This window comes from Trachurus trachurus, assembly GCF_905171665.1.
Source record: "Trachurus trachurus genome assembly, chromosome: 1".
In the NCBI taxonomy this organism is placed as follows: Eukaryota; Metazoa; Chordata; class Actinopteri; order Carangiformes; family Carangidae; genus Trachurus; species Trachurus trachurus.
Window position 1 is genome coordinate 12058042 of NC_139891.1, and position 26212 is coordinate 12084253.

Sequence of the window (26212 nt, forward strand, 5' to 3'; positions counted from 1 at the left end):
GGAAAGAGATGGTTTAAGGAACCAGAGTTTTCAATAATCAGTCATTATTTCAGTCTATAGGCATGGTCATGCTAAACATAGGCTCAAACCAAGAAGCTCACATTTTGTGACAAATTGCAAATGTGCTCATATGTGTAGCCTTACTAATAGGGCGGTCCAAAAGTCAGATTTTCACCAGAGAGTTATTGTAGCCAACATAATTAATTGAAATGACATTTATAGATAAATTAATTCATTTAATTTTGTTTATCATGTGTTTTATCTCTTTTTTTGGCAAATTAATAATGTAGCAATGAAAGTGTAGAGAGAGCCTGTACAAAAAAAAAACAATTACACTGAATGGATCCCAAAAAAGCAACCAGATGAACTGATAAACAAAAGATCCACAGGGTCAAACATCTGCCATCACAACGTGATCATAAGTATTATTGAGTTATTATAATATTTCATTTTAATATCACGGTTATTGTCAATACTTATATCGCCACACTCTTTATTTCTTAGATAAACTTTCAGATCCTTTAGGGTGCGGCAGTAAATACAGCTGCTTGAATAAACATATTCAATGTATGCAGAGCTCGACTCAATGTGGGACAGAATGAGTGGATGTATGTGGACAGGTGGGCAACTGTAACAGCTTCGGGAGTTGCCAACAGAGAAGGGACAATGAAGTGAAGAAACAATGAAAAAGACACATACTCTGGCTTTGTCATGGATCTCTATGTCATCCAATGAAGATGGGTGCTCATGGCAAACTTTAATGTTGGTTTTCTCATGCATTTGTTTCTCGTAATCCCGCACGTCATCCAAAGTCATATCTGGAAGAAGGGGGGAGGGGTGGAACGAGGGTCGAAAGGTTGGTAACTCCTCTATACAGTAATAGCGCTCCAGTTAAGAGACAGGTAGGGGAGAAGAGGATTAGCTGGCAAGGGTGCATGCCGTGGGTGAATAAAGAAATTTGAACAGATGATTTTTTTTAAATAAAGCTTTATAGGTTTAAGCACTAGCTTCCCATGGCAAGAGTTCACAGGAGACAGCTAGACAAACCTGAGCCACACCAGGAAGGAGGAAAGGAAGGATGAGGTCATGGACCTTTCAAGAGTAAGAAAAGGCATAAACAATCCACACCCGAGGAGGAGGTTGGATCACTGTAAGCACACGACACCAAGGTCTCACTCGCTCCACAGCCAAAATCATTCCACATGTGAGAAGATTTTGGGAATACTTCAAAGAATATCCAGGTTGTAGGGAGTTGTGGTTGAGGATTAGCAGGTACAGTAAAGAGAGGAGAGGGACAGTTTCATGACAAAGATCAGGGGTTTGTTATCTACATGCCCTACAGCTACGGGAAAGGCTCAGCAGTTGAGAGTGAGTGGATGTGTTGTAGCCACCTATGAATACAAACAGGGCTGCCTCTTGTGCAACAAGATGCTTAGAGAGACAGGCAGTGTCATCTTTCATGTGTCAAGAAGAGCTTCATTCAGTCATGTAAATCTCCAATCATTCCTTCATGTCATTGCCTGGCAAGCATTGGACCTCAGGCACACGTTTGGTATGCATGAGATTTTGCGCTACATCCTCTTACTCTGAATTTCTCATGAAACATGAAAGGTTACAATTTAAATAGTTGTTTTCATCATGCAGGTTGCATTTGAAACAAACACCGACTGTGCCTGGAAACTAGAGTACAGTGTTTGTTATTGTTGGGTTAGTGCTGACACCCAGAGGAAGATCCATGCTACAGGAGAATGAGCAGGACTGGCAGTGACAGGGGTTAGATGCAGGTGGAGTGATTTGACATGCACATGATTTGATGAATAAACAGTAATCACAACAGTAGTCTGTATAATAACAGTAGCTTTGACAGTTCTAAAGAATAAATAGTTACAAAGCACATCTAAAGTTTAAGTTTAAAACTATGGAATCATTAACAATATACATCAATAAGAAACTTTATATTCTTTAAGAAGCATCCATGGGTTTGTAAAATACTTCAACTTAACAGAACATGTGTGAGTAAATAGATGACTCAATGGCTGTGAGGTGCACAGAGCACTGACAGCATGACTTACCAATCCATTCATCCACCCAGGCAAAGGCCTGTCTGTGTCCCAGCAGCAGAACATCACGGACAACCTGCAACACAATAATGATCAGTAAAATAACAATGTGCCAGATGGCCCCTCCGACCACCACCAAACATTCATACGCATTCACATGAGGCAAAGTGGGTATGGTGTCTTGCCCAACGACACAACGACAGCGACTGGGAGGAGTGGGATTCGAAACCACCAACACTCCAGTTATTGGTGGTCCAATCTACCTCTTGAGCCACAGTCATTCAAATAAATACTCACACAGCCTTTTTTTTTTTTAAATCCTTTTATGTTTGACTTCTGTCATGTTTAAAGTCTCAAGCTGTGGAAGTATGATCACCAATAATCTGAGTTACTCTCCCCTCAAATCTTTGAGATTTTAAATAAGAATCCAAATTTGACTGTATTTTTCCATTAAACTAAATGCAAACAAAGTGATGTTCTTTGAGACATTTAGAGCAGCACAGCCAATACATCACTCCACAGTTTGATAAGCCCTTTTTTAAAATATTCATGTCTCCAGTAAGAGAGAATGGCCTTAATGCTGAGCATTAGAAAATCAGAAGAGAAGACAGAACTGACCTATTGTTGATTTTGGTGTGTCGATAGGATTTGTAGAAATATGAAAATGATAAATATGAAAATGATAAGAGTATTGCCAATGTTTTAAATAAGACCACAATGATCAAACTGACCCGACAAAAATAAATGAACTTCATCATGCAAAGTGGGAGAAGTGTAACCATAAGTTCGACTGCTGATTAAAATGAGAGGGACATCCCATGGTTGACCTCTCACCTTGTGTACGAACTGCTCCACCCGTGTCTGCAGGCCCCACACCTCAAACTTGACGGTGACCAGTTTGTATGAGCACATGATGGGATTCTGGGTGTCCCTCCAGCCTTCCTGCAGCATCCCCCGCGACGTCTTCTCGGATTTGAAATATCGCAAGTCCTGCGAAGTGGAAGCATGAACACACGTTCAATATAACCATAATTAACAAAAACCTTCAGGCATCATTGTTTCTGCACCCCAGTGGAGTTACTCTTAAGGGACAGCCTAAGATTAGATGCATGAATGGATGCTAGGATTAAATACCATTTGCATTAACCCCTCTGATCCTTGGAGGATCTCTATCCAGGCTCATTAGAGCTGAGGCAATCTGTTATCAAACAGCTATGAAGACAATTACCAGATCCCACACTGCACAAACTCTGAGTTATGAAAAGGCGACAGATGAATGCTGCTTTGGGATTGACTTGGCTTTTCTCAAGTCCCCAAAGTTTGTATTAGAGTGACGGTTTCAACAAACTAACAACAGACAATAATGATAATACTAATATCATGCACACTATTGTTTTCCTTCTCATAGGGATAGTAGAACCTCATCACAGGATAATTATTAGACATAAATTAGTTTAAACACAGGGGCATTCAGTCACATTGTTTTACTTTACTTTTGCACTTACAGATTCAGCAATACAGCTACTTGCACCTCTCTGCTAGTGTCAACTTCTGACAAACACAAACATTTATACACACACACACAGACACACACACACACCTCTGCACACTCACCTCAGAATCTTTGTAGTAACGCTCTGGGATCTCGTCGTAGGCAATGTCGATATAGCACACCTCCCTCTCCTGCTCCTTCAGCTCCGTGTCGAAGATCTGAAAAGAAAAACAGTCCAGTTTGCCTCTGCCAGCCAATTGGAGTAGAGTCCTCGCAGAAAACACTCAATCCAGGTTACATTACATCATCAGACATCTTGACAGAAATTCTACATTACCGTTTGACTCACTGGGTATTACTCATAGTAGTAATGACAGTGCCACTCAATGTCCCGTCATCACTCGGAAAAGCCACAACAGCATATTGTAATTGCTTGCATGACCACTAGGAGGGGCTCGACGTTCATGTCTTCAATTTGCTACTGTGCCAAGTGATTGCAATTACTGTCACATGTTGTTAAAACAGACTGTGTAACTTACTTATTCCCTGCTTAGCTTCTCTTCGTTAGTGCCAATGCAGTTGATTTAATGGAACCTTTTACTACTACAATAATATACCATATTTTAATATTACTGCAAGATATCTCTTTGTCAATTCATCAGTCAATTCATAATAATGCAGTCTATTCATTCAGAAAAAAAACATGAACATACAATGGTGTGTGTGTTTATATATTTCTACACACACTATCATCATGAGAACATTCTTGAATAAAGCACCTACGTACCACAGTGTCTACCATGTACTGGAGATACAAGAGGAATGTGTGCAATTAGATTAGAGCAAGGTTGTAAGACAATGGCCTCAATGGAGATTTGTCTTGACAATAATTGAGGGCAGAATGCTTGCAGGTTAAATTTAGTGAAAATAATTCCATTGAATTAACATTAAACAACCAGCTATGTCTAAAAGATTTAGAAAAAAAAAAAGCATTCAGTTGTCTCGCACAAGATGTTGCTAAACAAATCCATTTTGGGCTAAATATGGTGGTGTGAAACTCACTGGTCTCTATTGAAATGAAGAATTCTTACACAGAGCCCCTGTGTTGAGCTCTCAGTGAACTGAGCGCACCCACAATTTCATTTCTTCTTCGTGTCAGATCAGTTGGAGGGTTGAAAGGTTCAGTCATGGTCTGTAGTTTGGGGAGTCTGAAGTTTGGGAAGCTTCAGACTTCATTATTTCCTGAGTCGTAAATTAATTCCCCAGCAGGCAGAAGCAGCTTCTCAGCAGCTGACAAGTGAAATTAGTTTAAGTAATAACATGACTCTACAGGGTGTCATTCTCATCTCTGTTGTAGCCTCACTTTCTGATTCTGGATGATCAGACCCAAGTATTTTGGCAAACGCAGATTCTGTTTTTATTATTTATGACATAACCAGTCACTACATGCTTCCTCATCATTTTGGAGCTTTCTGTTGCCACCCAACAGAACTGTGAAACATCTCTTCCTCCATCTCTCCTTTCTCCCTCTCCTTTTTCCCCTCCTCCTTTCCTTCTCTTAGTACATTCTGTCTCTCATATACTGGATGAGCACTGCTGGCACAATAAGGGCTGATATGTCAGCATGCATGAGTGCAGCCAAGCGACAGGGATGGAGACTGGGATGAGTGGAGAGGGAGAGAGGCAGAGGTGGATGAGAGGAGAAAATGAGGAGGTAAACAATGAAAAAGAGATCGGGTGGAGGGGTGGGGGTAGGGTGCAGGAGAGGAGGGGGAAACAGTGGAAATGTGAATGCGGGTAAGGACAGGGACAAGGACGAGGGGGGAGTGAGAGAGGACTGGTGATGAAACGAGAGCAGAAACATGGATTTGTGTTAAATGAGAAGCAGAGGGCAAAATATCTGCAGTGAGCAGGTGTGCATCACTTTGCAAAATTTAAATGCACGCGTGTCCTCACTGCACTTCACTGGGAGAGTTCATGAATTTCATGTAAATAGTCCATTGATAAAAGAAGCTTATTCCAGTGTGTATAAGAGGCGTGAATACTAATTTTCAAGGACTTTTCGGACGATTTGTTATTTGAACTCGGACACATTGCCAAACCACAGCAAGGTGAGAGAAAAATAGAGAGAAATACAGGGAGAGGGTAAAATAGCGAAAAAAAACAACAACACGTTAGACAAAGAGAAGAAGACACTTGTCATCTCCTGAATGATAGCAGCGTCACGTAGCATCAGTTAGCAACAGATGTCATTGTGTTTCCACTTGTAAAAGTAGCATTTTGCATTCCAGTTTGATGCTTTATGCAAATACTCTATAAACTATTTTAGATGGGTATGTCACCAGATTTCACTGAACACACAGCAAACCCAGGCATTTCTGTCCTGAAATGCCGTGTGAGAGCTGATAGCCATCACTGACTGAGTAAAATAACTGGGTTGGACTTTACTTCATTACCCTCTAAAAGGACAATCCAAACAAAACAGACAATTCATACTCATTACACACATAAATGTCACGATTGGCTGAATATAATGGGTCAACAACATAATAGTTGTAAGCATATTTGTCAGGGCACTCTAAATTAAAAAAAGAAATAGAAAATAGAAATTATCTGCCTAAGGGGTAAAGGGTTGCCTGACTGGCCAAGTCGTAAAAATATGAAAACAACTGTGTCAAAGTGTTAAAAAAAAAACGGCATGATAGAAAAGATGGAAAGAGATGCATTTTCTCATCCTGCCTGCTGTGCAGCTGAAGAGTCTGTGGAGATTTTACAAGAGCAACATGTGCCTCAGGACACATGTTAAAGCTTAATGTGCTAGTGTGTGTGCGTATGAGTCAGTGTACACGTGTGTGTGTGTGTGCGTGTGCGTGTGTGTGTGTGTGTGCGTGTGTAACACTGGATAGTACTATGGAATTCTACATGTCATATAATGTTACCACACCCTACTCCCACTCATTTCCTGTCCACATACGCACGATTTTCCTCCCTTATTCCTCTCCTCTACTCCTTTGTTTATTCCTTTTCCTACTGCGTTCACATACAGTGAAAAAGCACCCTGAGTGGACAGATGCTATGCTCATATCTACAGGCATCTCAAACTGGCAAACTCTCCCTCTCTCTCAAACACACACACAAAAAAACACAAACACATACAGTATTCATGTACTACTGAGATTTCGTTCAGTTATCAGCCATTAAATGCATTTGCTCATGGCGATTTCTGCTATTTAAATTCAAGAAAGAATCCTTTCATCTGTCGCCTTGTCCTGTCGAACCAAAACAAGCATCAATCTAAAATATCACTACATGTTTTATGCATGTTGACAATCTGTTCTGGTTTTCTCTGCACTCTACATGTAATCACTTTGAGACACTGTACATCACGACAAAAGACACTCGAGCCAAGTTGGGAGCAATTCCTCCCAGTTTCAGGCAGAAAATGAAGACACAGTAAAATCAACTTGCTGGCCGCCCACCCTGGTATATTTCAAGCAATTTGTCTGTTGCACACCACCCAACATAATGCTTCTTTTTCACTTCTTCAGCGGCAGCCTTTCATGACTAATACAAGCTGGAGAGTGGAGTAAAATATAGAGAGAAAGGCAGAGAGTAGGCCAGCAGCCCAAATGAAATTAGCTGTCCAACAAGTGGAGCAGTTTTTGGCCGACTCTCAGGGCTCATGTATAGTTGGCAACGCAGGATGCCGGGATTGCACGGGAGGGCGCGAGTTGCCAGATCTGCCTGGATGATGCAGCCTTCACAGAGATCTCGTTTTCTACCATATGTCTGCTATGTGATCTTTTGTTTTTTTGATTGTCCTATTTTGGCTTACATGTTTTTGAATGTGAGCGACAGATAACAATGTCACATTAAGATGAGATTTGTATAGTTTGGCAAAGCCTGACTGATTCCTTGACTGGAGCTTTGGGTTTACAGGCGCTTAATACTCCTTAATCTCTTTACTGTATGTTAAATAAATTGTATTTGTATTGTTTTGTATTTAAAATGCCTTATTAAGTTATATTATGTAATATGAACATCATCACCAAATATCAGTATCAACACATAAAATATACATGTGCACAAACATGGTGTACTCACATTGTCATTGCATCCTTTGTTGTCCTCATATTTTGTCTCTATGTGGATGGAGAACTTGGGCAGGAATGAGCACTGTGGTTAAAAAACAAACAAAAAAACATGTGAGACCATTTGTAAAGAAACAAAATAAGGATTTATTTGAGCTGACAATAAGAGGCCACTAAGTCAATATGCTTCCCTTAAATTAATATGCTTTCAACTATGTAATTATTTCATTTAGCCCAGACAATTTGGGACAATTTGAGTCTTTTGGCTTAAAAAAAAATCTCTTTTTTTAAATGGATGGGTGTTTTTACACCAACTCACACTGAAACACAAAAACACAAAACCCTCCCACACATAAACAGACACAATATCAAATATTTGTTGTTGCCACTACCAGTCCTCTTTCCCCCTCTTATCCCGCACCCTAAAGCGCCGTGACTCATGCCGTCGACATTTCTCACTCAGCACAACAGAAGCCTGTAAGGCAATGTCTGTGCTTGATCTGCAAAAGCTTCATGTGTTTTCACGTTCTGCATATTAGCAAAGACAACACCCACCAGTGTGTGTGTGTGTATGTGTGTGTGATGTGATGAAGGGATAGATTTTCTAACTAGAAAAACTAAACCTTTGGTAAAGGAAAGGGGAAACAAAGACAACAGACATTCTAGCTTCTACAAAGACTGAACTACAAACACTCACACTTCACACTCCATTCAGCAAGCCAACTGTGACAAATTTGGTTCTTCAAAGCTGCATGTGTTTTATTTTAGAAATGGAAATGTGAAAATGCTCACTCCTAATGAATTAAAATCCAACTTCACACCTACACACCCAAAATTAATTTCCAAAATACATAAATGCAAAACAATGATACAAGGATGAGGGATACTTACAGTGTATTCTACAGTCCGAGGCAGGGGCATGACACAGACATCAGGTCGGAGCAGAGAGACAACACACCAGAGACACAGTTAGTTACACAGCCTGCTCAGATCTTCCACGGTTTATAAAAGGAAATGAGAGTGGAACAATGTACAAAAAAATGTGACTTGTTTGCATAAAATAGTGACTCTCACATGTACATGTACCCCACATCATCCCTTCCTCTGTGGCTTTCTCCTGTACTTTCTCTAATTTGCTGTCATCAAAAAGACATTCCCTTTTATCTATGTTCCTCGGCTTGTAACACGTCTCCCTCAGATCAGGATCATTAAAGCATCACAGAAACATGTTCTCGCCACTGCAGCTCTGATCCTTGCACTCCTGACTACTGTTGTCTGTAACATTAGCTATTTGCCAAAGTGAAGCTTGCTCCACTGACGCACTCGCTGCCAGTCAGTGTGGATGAGAAGCATTTGCTTCACGGAAAAAAAAAAACTGTAAAAATGCAAATACATGTCGCCATGAACATATTTCCATGTCAATAACATGTTTATGCTTTTCTCACATGGTGTTGTCCTGGCACACACTGACAATTACAGCCAGAAAGCTGCAATGGTGTGACTGAAAGTGCGATCATTTTGTCATCATCACATTTGAACCGAGACATTAAAATGTGTTACTATTGAGATGTGAATCTTGTGAATCTACAGTGTCTGCTGTGTTGTTTTGTTTTTTGTGAGCTGCTCCCTTCACAACTTTAAAGTTTATTTCATACTTTGTTTATCCATGTTTCTCGTTCTGTATTTATCCTGACCTCTCGCTTTTCCTTTGGATTTTGCTTACAGGGATATAAAACCTCTTCCAATGTCGCAGCACAGGGATCCCCAAGTCCAAACCTTCATCTGGTGAAACCTCCACATGTCCTTCAGAAAATGAAGCTGACATCTGAGAATCAGGGTGTCCTGAATTATACAGCACATGTCTGAGGGTGCACAAGGCCTTTGGTGGAAAAGCTTTCTCCTTGAGGTGTGTCTTTTTTTTTAAAACGTGTTAAAAATGCAGTGGAAACTGGTAATCTTGGATCATGTGCTCCATGCTGTGCTTCTAGAGACCACCTGTGTGTTCACGGTCTTGTCCAACTCCCTAAAACATCCAGTAAAACACCACATGCACAAAATGGTGAGTGCTGAGTCAACAGTATTTTCAACTTTTTGGCCCAACAAAAACTAACTGAGAAGCTGACCTTTAAAAACAAAAGAGCCTTGCACTTCATGTGACTGCAGTGCTATTAAAGTCTGAGCTACTGTACTGTGGTCTCCACCTCTACACCAGACAGGTGTCCCTGTGTTACAGTGAGGCTCTTTCTTTCCCTTACAGCAGCTAAATGGATTTGATATGATGTGAACGGTGCATGTGTGGCACTGGCCGATCTTCAAACTGCATCTGTCTGATTAGCTTCAAAGCCTCTGTGAGCTCACCTGTTATGGTGTACGGGTAGTAGTTCCACGCTTTCTCTGTCACGTAGAAGATTTTGGGAACCACTGCTCGAGCCCAGCTGGGTAGTTTACTGCAGAGAAACAGAATCAGACGAGGAGAGAAGACTGTGAGTGTTCAAGAGCAAAGCAGGGATGGACGTGAAATTACCTCCATCATCGCAGCAGTCATCAAAAACTTGTGAAAGGAAAAATCAGCTCCAAGTGGAGAAACTACAGGACAGTGTGCAATCCCTGCTGACAGAAATGGTTTCTACACACTCACACAATTACATATCCCCACATGGAAGGCAGCTACCCAGTACAACCACTGTCTAATTTGTTGGCCGCTCAAAAGAACTTTCAGTGGCAGTGATGATGGAGAGGCAAGTGCTGCTCTTTCACCATTGGCTGTATTCTGTATTAAAGCAGAAGTGAGTGATATATTTGTGTTAATATAAGTCTTAAATAGTTATATCTTCCGACAGCAATCACTTACATAGAGTGTTTGGACTGAAACACGGGTCTCTCAGTCCCTCTGCTCTGCTCTGAGCCGAAGAGAAAACATTTATCGTATCCTACAGTTTTTATCCAATGAGGAGAGAGAACGGCATGCAGGGCTGTGTGTGCAGCCAAGGAACGCCGTGAATGTGGTGACGTAGCGACGAGGACTGTTATGGTGCGTTCAAGGAAACTCGTATTTTTCCGACCGTGAAGTGGTACCAGTTCGATCTGGTACGAGTTCACCGGTCGGAAGTTACGAGTGGCCGTTATAGTGACTTTCACCGGTAAAACAGGTCGGAAAAACACAAGTGGGTTGCCTGGAACGCTACAAAGTCGTAAGTTGTGACTTGAAGCTGTAATTTACGATTTCAAAAGCCTGCCTGGAACGCAGCATTAGCAAAAACGACCGGATCACTCACTTCTGCTTTAACTTGACAGGGACAAAAAGATGCAAATCATTTGAGAACAATAAATCAATCTGAATCTAAATATCTAAATAAAATAAATATCTAAATAATCAGACCAACCACTGATACAACATTTTCTATTTTATTATTGTATTGTATGCCAAGAGTTAGACTAGAGGACAGATCCCTCTCTTCTTCTATAGCTTCAGAGTGAAGCCACAGCCAGCAGGTGGTTTGCTTATTAGCAAGAGTGGAAATGTGGGGGAACAGCTAGTCTGTCTCAATGGTAAGAAAAAATCCACCATCCCAGCACATCTAAAGCTGACTAACTTGTTACATCTTGTTTGTTTAATCTGTGCAAAAGAAGCATTAAAATGACACATTGTGATTTCACAGCGTATAAAACTGAGCCCGCTGTGGCTCTTTGACTCTGCCTGTATTATCTCCCATATGCTCAGCGTTCACAGACGCACAGCTTACTGCCAATATGTGCGCCCAGGGGGATTCTGTGTGTGAGTGTGCATGCTTGACAGTCTCTGATCTCGAACTCTGAACTCTGTTAGTCTGTAATCGGGTCTGCATTGGGAACTTATCTGAGACATGTCAAACAATGGAGTGCACTGGGTTTTCATGTAGCCAGCCTTCAGCTCCACTTCCTTTGATTGACATGGAAAACAGTTTCTTTCGAAGCAGAAACGCGGCACCCACTGCATCGTGACGGCTGCGAATAAAAACAGCTTTCGACGGTCACATTGTGTGATTGTTGGCAGGCTCGCTTGCTCATTCTCTCTCTCTCTCTCTCTCTCTCTCTCTCTCTCTCTCGCTTTCTTTTTCAGTCTCCCAACAAAAGAGACTGACACTCCTCCTACACCTCCATTTGTTGATTTATCCCCATTCCCTCCTTGTTCTTTTAAAGATCTTTGCCAATAGCTGCTGCTGCGACGGAGACCACATTGCCAAGTGTGCAAACGTGGTGGGTGGGTGTTTGGGAGTTTTTCAGCCAAAGCGCCTGTTTGTATTCAGAAGAAAGAAAAACACCAGTTGAGTTGACCACATCCAAGTGAAAAGGCGGAACTTAATTCCATCATAAAATCAGCTGTCTCTGCTCTTCATCAATGTTCAGGTTGGATGAGATCAGGTCAAATATTGAAGTACGGTGCAAGGCAGACTGTGAGGATTAATGGGCTGGTTGAAGTGTGACAGAGCGAGTCCAGATTGACTTCCCTGCTGGTGATTCAGAGCTAAATGTTTACTCGTTGCAGGGCCAACCATGGAGGGCAAGTTAAATGGGCCAGAAAAATGGAACAATCCATTTAATTAATCTACAGTAATGTATGACATAATCTAATTCAACATTTAACACATCTAAATATTAGTTAGTTTTTCATCATACACTGCATGTGTTCTTTTTTCTGATTACCTTTTTTCTTCTTCTTACAGATACACAAAGCGTCTATGTCACTGTCTTGTTACGTGTTTGTCCACATTAACGTCAGTGATGGAAGAACACCATTCATTTATCCAGACAGTCATTAGCATTACTGCTCATAATTCTGAGGCCAATCCCAGTTGACATTGGCTAAGAGGCAGGACACGAATGAGCTGACAGATCTTTAATAAATCCCCTTTTCATGGTGCAACTTAAGAGAGAACCATAACTAGCTATGCCAGCTGTATTTATGCATCATTTGGTGTTCACCCTAACAAATTAACATTTTACCTTAATAAAATTTCAGCTGCTCTGGAAAGGTCAGTGCACTGTTTTTTTCTATCCAAGACGCAGATGTAAATGGACCTAAATCTGGGTGGTTTGGATTGTTTCATTTCCGTCCTCACTTCTTGTAATAAAATACCATCTATGTAAAGACTGCTTAAGTGGGCTGTTGCAATTGAGGTGGAAGGACAGTTTATATTTTTAAACATATAAAGCCTCTTTTGAACTGATATTGAGAGAAATCCCAAACCTTCTCTATCATAGAGTAACTTGAATTCCTTTTTTATTGAAACCATGATTTCTGTAGTCCAGACTCTGAGCAAGTGTAAAAATGTATTTTTATGAATTTGAGAAAATCAAAACAATCTAGAACGCTCTATTTTAGTATTTCTTTCTTCTAAGTTTACGTTCGAAAAATACCTGAATGAAAGCCTGCCTTACTGTATCTCTGTTTGCTCCCTCTGCCTTCTTTCCTCCTCTCCTCTGCAGAGAAGGAGCTGTGCTGACTCGACATAATGAGATCCCGGCCCAGTGAAAGCTGACACAGGTATTTGTGCTCACAGCATCTCTGTCCTCCTTCCTCTCTTTTCTCTCTCTCTCTCTCTTGGCCTTTTCCTCCCTCTATCAGTCCCCTTTTCTCTCTCTTTTCTTCACATATTTTCTTTCTTATTGTCTGGTACAGTATCTGTCTGACTCATAAAGATCTAACACGACAGGGACGCACATACTGTATTTGCTTGAGCACATACTGTACATAATGATGCACAAAGATGTCCACAGGATTCAATGAGATGCGACAGTATGGTGATGGTGAACTATGATGATTAAGACACTCGAGCATGAAGGCAGCGTGAGTGTACCTGTGTGTGTGCAAGTGCGATCAGTCTTGTCTAATGATTGAATGTACTCTTAACTAGTTGACAGGTTCATTTTAAAAAAAATCCTTGCCGTCGAGGTTTTACAACATTACATCTCAAGTAGAACTTGTGAATAAGCTACCAGCTGTAGCTTCAGTCCTGCACTACCCAGACATAGCCTGCCAAGGAACCAGTGTGGGTGGTTTTACGACGCCTTTTATCTTGACTTTACTGCTAACAAAGTTTGAGTTTCTGTGGGTCGTGCTCTTTTCTTCAGCTGTTCAGCCACGGTGGCTCCTGTTTTACCCTCCACCTCCTCAGTCCTTCCTCTGTTTATTAACAAACAAAGAACATGTCCTATGAGCCCAGGTCTCATATCAGATATAGACACTTTCATATATTAAAATCAACAGTTTCATCCACACGGAGTGGGTGAAACATATCACACATATCAAATCATCATATTCCACTGACCTGTTGAGGTAGACTCGTTTCTCTGTGAACTGTCCTTGGCCGTGCGTCGGGTCTTCGTAGGGTTCATTCTGGACGACCTCCACCCCTTCCCCTCGATCGCTCTGCTCATGGCTGTGTTTACTGATCATGTACAGCTGCCCGATCCGGTACTGGAAGATAAGAACACAGGGAGAGGAAACGTTCACACACAACAGTCTGACAACAACCTCATGGGAAACTTAGAAACCTTCAAACAGCAGTACCGCAGTCAAACATTATTAGATGTGCTGATATACTAAATGGCTACATGTCAAGTGTCAAATCCCACAAGCATATAGGAATTCAACATCATCATATATGTGATGTGACTGAAAGCCACTTAAAAGCTATTAAACGGACCCTAGATGGGAGATTACTTCCTAAACGACTGTTTCCTAGGTCAAACTCTGAACCAGTGTTTACAGTCTCACATAACTTTAAAAGTAGTGACTTATTTTTAACAGTTGCAGATAAACACAAACTTCTGACTGCACTTTGCACCATAGAGAATGAATAATCTACTTGATTTCATCATTAAGTTTTCAATATGTAATGAGACCCTAATAATCACACAATCTTTCTCCTAAATTTGGAATATTTAAGTAAATTTCTAGGGGTGACATCGAATAGTCGACTCTGAACCCCGTCGTCGAAAGTGTGATTCTGAAAAAAGGACCGTACCATTCTGAATATATAGGGGTGCTCACCGCTGCTGAACATCTGATTTTACATAGAAGTAGTAGTTTTGAGTGCTCGAGCACTGGCACACCCGTCTTTCTCTCTCGCCACTTGATGTTTTTTAATTAAATTCAGGCCTAAAGTTTTATTTAGAATATTAAACTAAGGGTCGCGCTCTCTGTCTATCGATCGTGCAGCACCTAGGAGAGACGGTAAAGTTGTGTACGCAGCCTAATGAATGAGATCAGGAAACATGATTCGATGGGCAAAGTCTGACGAATCAAATTCGACTATGAAAATCCTTAGTCTAGGACAAAATAGTGACTAGCTTAAAACATTTTTTAAAAACACACTGAATACTAAGCTAATAAAACATTTTCCACCTGCATCTGCTCATTTTCCTTTAGAACAATACTCACTACTTCATTGTCATGCAGAACAGGCCAAGGAGCCAGAGGCTGAGCCACAAACACTGAATATTCACATGTTTGTGATTTCATTATAATAGTTCAGTTTTTATTTTCCTCACTCAAAATGTGACACCTTCACACTTCACTTACTTCAGGATATAAATGGTTCAGTCAGACGGCATTTACCCCTGAATAAAACCTTTGGGTTCACTACAAGGTTAGAATTATACCCTGTGGCTTTCAGAAAGTGGCAGAAACATCATTCAGTGACAAGGAGAAACGCATATGTTTGGTCGAGTTTACATAAGTCTGAGCTGAGCATGACCATGAGTTGCACGTTTGCTTGGCCCTCATTCTTTTTTACTGCATTAATTTTAGTTTAGTTGAGGAAAAAGGTCAGAAAATAAAGTCAAGTCATGGCTACTTCTGCTGCAACAAACACTAAACAACTAAAAGGCATACTTACTATTTTTTTTTTAGCAAAGCCTTTTGACTACAGCATTTGTACATCTTGCACCGTGCAATCAACTACCAGTCAACTCTGCCACGTAATAACTGCTCTTCCAGTTGTAGATGCCCTGAAGCATGCTCACTTTTATTCAGGCAATAAAGTGTGAATCGCCTATTTTAAGGCAGCACTTCTGTCTTCTTTTGATCTTTAATCTTCATATTCTAAATCCAACGCTTCTGTTGGTGACAAAAGACCCAGGGAGGGGAAGATATGGAAATGAATGAATTATTTCAAAGAGAGAGAAAAGGAGCTGACTGAGGGTGAGGGACTGAGGAGCATCAAAGCAGGGTAAGTTGAGGAGTTTTAATGAGAAGGAGGGGCTGGAATTAAATCAGGGACACAGAGAAGAGACACAACTGGAAATTGCGGAGAGTGGACTGGAAAGAGGAGAATGAGAGGAAGAGATAAATGAAGTGCAAACAGCAAAAAAAGAAAGAAAAAAAAGATGGTCTGGTGATGACCGATGATGCTTCTAATCCTTTTATCTTTTACAGGCTGTGACTCCTGCTCAGCTAAAAAAAATACTCTCTCCTGTCTGGGCTCTTCTCAGCCACACATGAGCTCCAGTTACAAAATAAGTGAGAGCGGAGCACTAATAATGAAGGGGTGCAACATCAACTGTATTCCCCTGGTTTCCACACTTACTCTCACCCTGAGCTCTACCTGTCACGGTCGTGCTCTGAGCTGTGAAATGCTGTCAGGAGAAAATGTGTGGTGCTCGCCCCAAAACAGCTCCCAGGACGGAAGCGAAAAACGGTGTCAGCACCTCAGCTGCTGTTGCGAATCTCTCGTGGATACACCTACTTTACAGGTATGTGCCAAAATTAATGAAGGAAGGATGCAAGCAGACCCACCAAGGAGGATTTGTTAGGGTATCTCCAGCTTTTGATGTCTTAATTGGTCCATTTACTATCCCATAATTACTCACACAGAATGGGTCAAATGTGCTACTATAAGGTAAGATCCTTAATAGGTAGTTAAATAAAAATGTACATACAGCATGTTCGTACATTTATGACATGTGTGAGACAAGAGTAGTATGTAATCATAAAAATACCAGATACACAAGAATAAAGAGGCCATAACATACTGTAGTGTAGGGAAAGGATTCATTCATTCTGATCAAGTATGTGGCAGGTGCATTAAAAATAAACCTTAATTTCCTTATTCTTATTTCCTCTGCTGGTTGATGTCTAGCCATTTTAATGAAAGGGAGACTCCACAGATGATAGCAGGTTTGCTGGAATTTAAAACAGCAGTTAATAAAGGGAAATATTTATATATTCCTGAGCTGTTTTGATACAGTAACCACCTGGTAATACATTTAATAGAGCCAACACAGAGACAAACCATTCACACACACATTTACAACACTTACAGATGCAGATGAACCTAACCTGCATGTTTTTGAACTATGGGAGGAACCCAGAACAACACAGCTAACCACCGCAGCTCAGTGCTGCTCTCTGAATGGACTGCAACACTTTCAAATTCAAAAGTGAAACACACACAATTATGGACATTTACACTCTCACAACCTAGAAACCACTCATCCATGCATGCATTGCTGTTGTACATTAAAATCAATAAGCCATTAACGTTGCATGAAATAACACCGTAAACCCATTAAGCAGTGTTTTACACACACACACACACACACACACACACACACTTACTTCTCCTACAGTTGCAGCAACTTCACTGTGTTGTTTGTGGTGCTGTAGTTTTACTGTGAAACTTTGAAAGGGCATCAACACAATGACTCACTTCCTCTGTATCTGTTCACTCCAAGGCCCTGCTCTTCAACAATCGGTATACATGTAACACTGTGGACACACACAGACACACAGACACACACACACCAAGCCTTTTCAGACACCGCAGCAGGTTATGAACAGAGACAAACTGTAATAGAGACACACAGTGTTTGTCTGACCTAAGCCACTGTGAGGATGTGTAATATAAAAATTATGTCCTTTACTTTTCTTTCTTTTCTTTTGGACATTTTCTCCAGATGTGGAGCATAGTTCTTAGGTGTCTTCTGCTGCACACAGTCACAGTACAACATCACAATAGAGAAAACTTTGCAAGATCGTTTTTGTTTTTGTCCAGCTGACAAAACAATTTATTGATTAACCAGTTAGTTAATCATTTGGAAATCTATGCAAAATCTTTGGTAACACTTTCATTTTTCAGCAAATAATGTCAAACACTTGATGCTCCGGCTTCTAACATCAGATGATGATGATTGGATATATTATAATATATTGAATGTTTGAATGTTTGGGGCAATTGGTGGATAAAGACCGGCGAACCACAACAAGCAACGCTATTGATATACAAGCGGCCATGTCATCCATGTGAAATGATGCAAAAATGATTAATTAGAACTACTTTAAAGGCCATTTAGAAAAAAATTAGCTCAAGCTAATTGAGCGCCAATGGAGCAAAACCAACCAGCCACTAAGAAGTTCATTAAAGTTCAGTATAGGGCAGTGTAGTGGGGAACCTTCATAAGTACATGAGATTATAAAAACGAAAAGAGTCATTTCCAGCTCTCACAGAACTGAAATAACACATATATGCAGTGTGCATCAGTCCTGAAGTTAATGACCAGTCTCCATGTGTTTTATAACACTGATAATGGGGGTAGCCCAGTTCAACTACATGTACGTCAACAGCATTAGTACACTGATTTAATATAAATGAGGTCTGGTGGCGTCTCAGTGATCGGACTTGGGCGACCTAGTACTTTAAGACAGTCTGTCAGCAACATGTTAACTTTTGAGAAGGTTCAGAGTGAGTTACAATAAATTAATTACAGAGAATGTCAAGAAGATCACCACTGAAAATGAACATGCTTTGAAATATGTACGACTTCCAAATAAGGATAAGACTGTATAAGAGAAGCTTATGTAATTCAGTGTTCAAAGTAGATAAAAGTCCTGTGCCCATTTGTTTTAATATATTAATGCAGAATAAGGTCAAAGCTGAAAAAAAGCTGAAGTTATTACATCACCTCTCTTCTCTCTTACGGAGTATAGAGAAAGAGCAAAAACAAACACCATGACTTCACCTTCCGCCAATTCAGCCTCTTCTCCTCTAAACCACAGACACGTCCACTGCATTAATAAAAGTTCACTTTTTCATTGAAGTCTCGAAAGCAAAGGCGGCGTTTCTAAAAACAGCTCTGGGTTGTGATGAGGGTGAGCCAACCAGGTTAAGAGCTACTGTAAATAATGCAGATGCTCTCCATCCTTCTTCTACGTGCCACATAAAAAATGAGGGACGATGTAGATTGAAAGACAATGAGGCAGAGGACAAGCTGAGAGGGGAATTTAAAAGAGGACGAAAGACCAGGAGGGACTTTTCGCGAGTCCTTTGTTTGTAAGTGAGGACAAAGCAGAAAATTAGAGAGAGGTATAGACGGACAGAAACAAATGTTTGGGTCACGGGGGCTGCAGAGGCAGTGAAGTGTGACATCAGCCTAATAAACTTGGGCTCAGACAAGAGTTGTCCTTTCCCACTCACCTCGTCATCGATGAGCAATAGCCATAATCAACTTCTAAAAATTCAAGGGTGTGTGTACACGATGCATGAGGGCCGGTACGATTATCTGAAATGTTCGAGGACACCGAATGATGAATGTGCTTGACCGTGAACAAGCCTCTCCAAATTAGGGAAGGTTTACACAACAACAAATAAAAGCTTGTGTTGCCCGGTTGAATGGCCCTGTTATTTCCCCCCCACCGAAGTAAAACAGGCAATCACTTCAGAGAACGTGGCAGCGCTGAAGTGCGACTCAGTCTATCTCTCGTCTGGGATCTTCCCAGCGTGATCGATCATTTTGTTACATGATGCAGCCAGCACAAAGAGGGCAGTTCTTGGCCTTATCTTTATTCGATTTGTCTGATGACAAGGCCCTCTGGTTTGTTGTTGCTCGTTAATCAATGCCAATAAACTCGAGTGTGTTGTCATTATCGCTGCTTGCTGCGGAGTTCTGGTCCAGGTTGCTGAAACCAAAATCCAAAATGTTGGACTTGTGTGTAAGACACTGGCACTTTAATATTTCATTTTCTTTAAAATGGGACGATTGTGGACTGGTTTGCTGCGTCTTTGGTGGACTTACAAACAGGAGGCTCACTATTAGCTGATCTGGCAGCTTGTTTTCCTGCTGCGTTCTAGATTTTCAGTCATTTTCATCAAATAACAACACACAAAGAAAATCTGTCTGTGGTTTTTCTGGCTTTTTTTCTGGATGATAAAGGCATTCAAGGCAGTCTGCTGTTTAACAGATGTCACGATGTATTACTCACAAAAGCTTTTAGCTTAAAGTGGTTTGGAATATCTTCTCTTCCCACACAAACCAACCCCTTGATATTACCCGAGCAAGAACTTTTTCATATTCTTATACCCAAAACCTCTTTCCCCACTGTGAGGCCATTGCAAACCAAACTCTGTAAACCGTGCAAACTTGAATTTCTCCTTTCAACATGATGAATGCACCTTTTCACAAGGGGGCATGCATTTGTGAGTTGTGATCATTAGCATAATCAGCATGTTCTGTTCTGTCTATGGGCAGGTTTCATTTCCAAAAATGTCATTCAGGAGAGGAAATAAAAAATTCACACGACAAAGGTTCAGGTCTCACTGTTGGAAATCAGTGGACGAGGAGACAACAAATTTTGCAGTGCCGATAGTTCGGAACTCAAATAATTAAAAACTATGAATACAGCCTCCACTGGGTCATCAGAGCAGCACCGTACTGTGACAAACACAAAGAGAGATTGTTTAATATTAAGATACCAAACAATAGCTTCACAAAGCAAAATTAGATGAGAGATGGTCAAAGGAACGTGACAGTTATGAAGATTAACAGAATATTATGCAGTAGACAGCACACTATCATGTGTTAATTCTGATGCATGGACACCTTGAGGCAGCTGAGAGAATTTCCCAGCATATGTTGCCAAGTCAAAACAGTAAATAGGAAATCGTAAAATGTGAAGAAAAAAAAAAAGAACATTCTCAAACTTAAAAGTTAAGCGGAGAGCTGTGGTTAAAGTACTGTAAATAGTATATTAATATTGCCTTTGGTTATGTATTCATTGTGGTTGGCAAACAACATTTTTACAGTGTGGAGAAAGGTGGACCAGCTTGGACGATTATGACCTGCACAGGCCTAGACATCCAACTTGTTGTTTTTCTTTTATCTTAGAAAAGACTGACGAATGCTAAAAGTTCTTTGAAATCACTCCTACGAAGAACAAATCTGTCCGGACAAGTGGTTCTTGCACAAGGTCTGTTGTTCTCAACTGCCAAGATTAACTGAGAAGAGAAATGCTTCAGATTTCAAATACAGTGCACACAGTAAAATCTGCCAGCAAAAAGACCTCAGTTGGACCAACATCTAGTGTAATTCTTCCAGTTTTACCACCAAAATTCGTATCAGTATGCATTGATATCTTTCGATAAAATAAATGAAAAGCATGACTTGAAATAGAGGTTTGTAATACTTGGAAAAAGTTAAAGATTCTCACATTTTAAAACCTTCCAGGACTTATTTGCTTTCTGCATGTCTGGGGCTCACTCATAAGAAAACAACAATAAGCTGCATCCAACATCATTTAAATGATTCACACTTGACTCACTTTCCAACTTTCCAATCCAGTTCATTTTCATCTCATTTATTTCTGCCCACCTGAAGTGTCTTTATATAATGGCACAAGCTTTCCCAAAACAAGTGATAAAGGTCTTATTTTATTCCACAAAACCAATAATTAGGGAGGAAAAAGAAACTGTACTACTACTCCCACCTCTAACAGCTTAAACAGGTCTAGACTTGCTGTCAGACAGCCAGACATACTGCTGGACTGGGGAAAGACAATATAAATAAACAACCTAGCTGCGTTAAGCTGTATCAATCAATATGTGGTCTATCTGGACTCCCTCAGCATTTCTGTGCAGTCGATAACGCTACAGCACCATCATCAAGAAAGTGGAGTAGGAAAGGTGAAGAGGAGTTGGCATGCTTGTACGGTCAGTAAAGCTACAGCTCAGTTGTTGTGTGGGTCGGGAGGGTGAGAAGGTCAGAGGATAAAGGAGAATAAAAAAGTAGGGGATTAAAAAAAAAGGAAAAAGGGGAAGGGATAGGGAGAAGAAAAGAGAAATCAGCAGATAAGGGAAGTTGAAAATAGGAGGGAAGGAAAGGAAACAGTGAGAGAAGGAGTTATGATCAGCAGGGTGCACACTACTGTGTATCACTGCATTTATACAAAGCAGGAAATCAGATGTATGAGAGCAATAGCCAAAGAGGGGCCACAATGGAAAGAGGACAGAGCAGAATCATTTTCTGTTAACTGAGAGATAATCTCCCTCCTTGTTCTGTTTACTTGTCAAAGTCGTGGCCTCACTGGTACACTTAGGCAAACAGTGACGGAGGCATTTCATCTCAGGTTTTAATTGAAAGTGGGACCTTGGCTGAGAATATGTTCCCCCCCATTTAACGAACACTGCTGCCACTGAGGAGCTATGATAAGGTGCACAATACAGATAAAGGTATAAAGCTTTGTCTTTTCTGCAACCTAAATAAGTGTATGAAATAGTCTTTGTAGTTTTACCATTGTACATGTGGTATTTTATTTGTGAGAAGAAAGTGGTAAATAAGTAAAGTTTTCAGAGGTTTGTTTCTCTAACATCTGCAGTCTGCAGCTTGTTAGTAGAGACATTTAGTGCAAGTCTAAATCTTGTGCACATTTTTTTTTACTGTGCATGGCTATTAATGTGAAAGCCATTATTAAATTAAGTCATGTGTTTTACCAGCTGGAAACACACTTTGCTCTTACAAACACAACTAATTGGTTAATTTGATTGGGCACAAATTAGGTTTTATGGGTGGGAATGCAATTTTCAAGTGATCCATCATTGGCTGAGGCAAACAAACTATAGGAACTAGCTGTATTTTTCCAAATACATTAGCAAAAACTCATATCAAATTTTTGTAAAGATCCAGTAAGCCTTAACAGATTTTAAACCTAACCTTGGGAGATTATACAGAATAAACAACCCTCTGTTTGCAGTACTCCTTGATTGTGAAAACCACCAAAAGTAGTGAGGACATAATTAACCTGCAGTCAAACAGTACTGCTCCTCAGCCAGGTCAGCACACCTCTCCATTTGAATGTCAATGTCAAGTAATAGCTGCACTAATGGCTCTGCTAATCACTGTGTTCCACTCGTAGAGGGCCACATTAATATCCTCGGGGAACACCATGGCAGCCCAACAGAGAGACCATTTTGTGCTTGGCAGGTACTGTGAAACCCTGACAACATGTATAAGCAGGCCAGCTGACAGTCTTGGCTGGGCCCGGGACAAGATAATGTTAGATGGGCCCCCCCCCCCCCCTCTCCATCTCGCCTCCTTTCCTCCGGCTCCTTTCCTTCCTCTCCTCCTGCTCTGTCTTCCTCTCCTCTGTTTCCCTCTCCTGTCTTCCTCTGATTTCTCCCTCCCCTCTTCCTCTCCTCTGTCTTCATCTCCTGTCTTCTTCTCCTCTCCTCTGTATCCCTCTCCAGTCTTAATTATCCTCTCCTCCGTTTTCCCTCTCCTGTCTTCCTCTCCTCTGTCTTCATCTCCTCTGTTTTCTTCTCTTGTCTTCTTCTTCCTCTCGTCTATGTCCCACTCCTCTGTTTCATCTCCTCTCTTCTCCACTGCTCCTCCACTACTTCCTGCTCTGCTCTTCGTCTCCTCTCCTTACATCTCTATAAAAAGTTTTCATACTAGAATTCTGACATTAATACATTAATACATTAATTCCCTGCCCTCTGCATCTGCCGGCAATTCCTTTGCCCTCTCTGAAAAAGGTGTTCGTTTTGCCATCACACGTACGACGTTTACTCTATCAGAGTCGGTCATTGTAGTTGGCCATAATGCAGGATCGCTGAAATTGTGTGACTGACGATCAGTCTTTGATCCCCGCTCAGCGGGCCCCTCCCGCTCTCTCTCTTCTCTGTCACCTGTAGCCTCACTCCGCCGCTCCGCTTCACCACCGTGACACACCCCCTCTCTCTCTTCTCTGTCACCGCCGGTAAAGTTAGCCTGCCGCTCCGCTCCACCATGACACTGACACACCCTCTCTCTTCTCTGTCACCTGTAGCCTCACTCTGCCGCTCCGCTCCATCGTTACACTGACACACCCTCTCTCTCTCCTCATCCGTAGCCTGACTCCTGACACCTGACTGCTGCTTGACCTCCCTCCTCTCTGTTTCTGTCAAAGATAACATGTTTTGTCAGGCTTTTGCACAAGCTAGGCTAATTAACGTTCGTCAGTTAGGTTACGTTACCAGGTTGGCCGCACTACTTACCTTGCTCTATTTTACTTGTCCCAGCTTCACCGTCACTACATTTTTTAAAATATTTGTTTAGAGCATTTCTCAACCCTTTGTTTTCCTCTTCTCTTTTTCTCTTTTCTTTTCTTTTCTGGGCACCGGACTTGTGCTGACCAGACATTTTGAGTGTAGGCCATAGACTGTAGGTGTAGGCCTTCTGAACTAATAATAACGTCAATAACAAATTCGATCACGGGCCAAACCATTTTTGTGTTTGGGGTGGGGGGTGGGGGTTCTTGACCACCACTATTTTAAAGGAAAATTAGGAAGAAAACAAATAAGAAAGACTTAAATGTATTAAACATATCTTTTTCCACATAGGACTAATTTGACAATAATAATAAAAAAAAAGTCCACAAAAAAAAAAGTCCACAATTTAATGAGGGCCCAGTTGTGGGCCCCCCCTCTTTCCTGGGCCCGGGACAGCAGACCCGTTTGTCCCCCCCTATCGGCGGGCCTGTGTATAAGCAACTTTGGCAGGGGGATAAAAAAGGGAACCTTTCTCGGCTAAGAGCTCATGTGATTTTAATTGCTCAATTTCCATGTGAAAAAGTGAAATAGCTGCAGAGATGACAGTGGAAGTATATAAATAATCCTCGGCTCACGGCTTCATAATTGAGCTCGGTGTGCTTTCATGGTTACTGAGTGTTATGAGCCTGTGTGGGAAGCACGTATGTACATAGTGCTATCACACGCCGAGGACCTCTGGTGACACAAGCAGAAAGGTGGGCTTTTCTTTTATTAATAGCTATTTTAAAAACATCACCAGGGTTTTCTCTCGAAGACAACATGCTCAACGGCAGAAGACTGCTGGACCCTTATTAAAAACACCAGAACTCTGGATGTGTATCTCTTCTTTTTTTCTTAAGATGAAGATGTAATATTACCGCCTCAGAGTGGTAAGATAATATGTACTTGGTCTGCCTGGAGTTGAGCTGTCTCAGGTAAAAGTCATGGAGCCACATGCTTGAAAAAATCATGGCTTCCATTCACACAAATCAGTGGGGAACAATAACGAATAATTTAATACAATTCTGGGGGAAAATCTGAAAATCAAATCAAGGAAAATAACAAAAAACAGACCAGACTGAGGCTGCACTCACGTTAAAGTGTTTCATCACTTTTGCTATGGTTATGCCTGCGCTGCATTTTATGCAGCGTTTCCACTAGTGGTACTAGCTCTTTGTTACCAGGTACATTCTGGAGGTTGTTGTCCGTTACAGGATAGTACCACCTTTAGAAAAGCTAGTCGTCACAGCAACGCTGTGCAAAACTTTTGTGACGTCATCTTCAATGTGACACACGCACACAGAAACAATGGAGGATATCGATGGGATGGTTGACCTCCTTGATTGACCACGCCATAGTTTTTTGGGTTGCCAATTTTTTAAATGAACTAAACTGACTGAAAAATTGCGACCACTGTGATAGATTAGCTGTTTAAAAATGGCCACATGGGTTTGAGCCGTGCAGGATATTCCGTGCATGCTGCACAGTGATGACGCAGTGACGATTCTCTCTGACCAATCAGAATTCATGTCACCTTTTAGGACCTCTTTTCTTTACCTGTTTTGGAACTTTGGCCGAGGTGGTACCACAGAAGTATAGTACCAGTACTTTTACCTAATGGAAAACCAAAAAGGGCGAGTAGAGTCTAGTCAAGTCGAGCTGGCACCATGTAGTGGAAATGTAGCATTAGTCTTTTTTCACAGCCGGAACCCACATTTTGATTTTATTGATTGATTGTTTTTCTGGCTTCAAATATTGGTTTCCGGTTTGTAATTCTGAAATATTCTGATCCCACATGACTGGACAGCTTGAATAGAGGCTTTCCTTCTTACCACTGTCCAAGTTTGGCAGCACTGTTAGAGAACAGTGGTCAGTACGCACTACGCAGGGGGAGAGATGGAGTCTTACACAGACAGGTTTTGCCTGAATTTAATCATGACATCTTGATTATCAAAGATATAACTCACTGTTTTTTTTTTTTTTTTTTACTTAAATAAGAAATGACAGTTCTTCATTCTTATTTAAAAAAACAAAACAAAAAAAATGGTGTTTTCAGCCTTTAAATAATGCACTTATAGAAGTCTCTCAACCCATAGTCACGCTTAATCCTTTTAGATAATAATTTTTAAAAAATCACCAAATTTGGGGATATGTGGTTTTCATGCCATGTAGGCTACATTCTAAAAAATGCATATTTAAAAACATTTAATCTCACCTCTGCATGTAACTAGGATTACACAGGTCCACAGC

The 26212-nt window shown here is 41.0% G+C and overlaps 1 protein-coding gene across 1 annotated transcript in view; it reads right to left on the minus strand.

Moving 5' to 3' along the window:
- LOC311004848 (cytoplasmic phosphatidylinositol transfer protein 1-like) overlaps positions 1–26212 on the minus strand; it is a 73379-nt gene that overhangs the window by 3854 nt on the left and 43313 nt on the right. The window contains exons 2-8 of the mRNA XM_083997029.1: positions 13952–14100; positions 10002–10090; positions 8535–8542; positions 7657–7728; positions 3675–3770; positions 2895–3050; positions 2073–2136 (exon numbers count right to left, since the gene is read on the minus strand). Of these exons, the coding sequence (XP_083853155.1) occupies positions 2073–2136; positions 2895–3050; positions 3675–3770; positions 7657–7728; positions 8535–8542; positions 10002–10090; positions 13952–14100 (634 nt within the window). The remainder of the gene's footprint in view (positions 1–2072; positions 2137–2894; positions 3051–3674; positions 3771–7656; positions 7729–8534; positions 8543–10001; positions 10091–13951; positions 14101–26212) is intronic.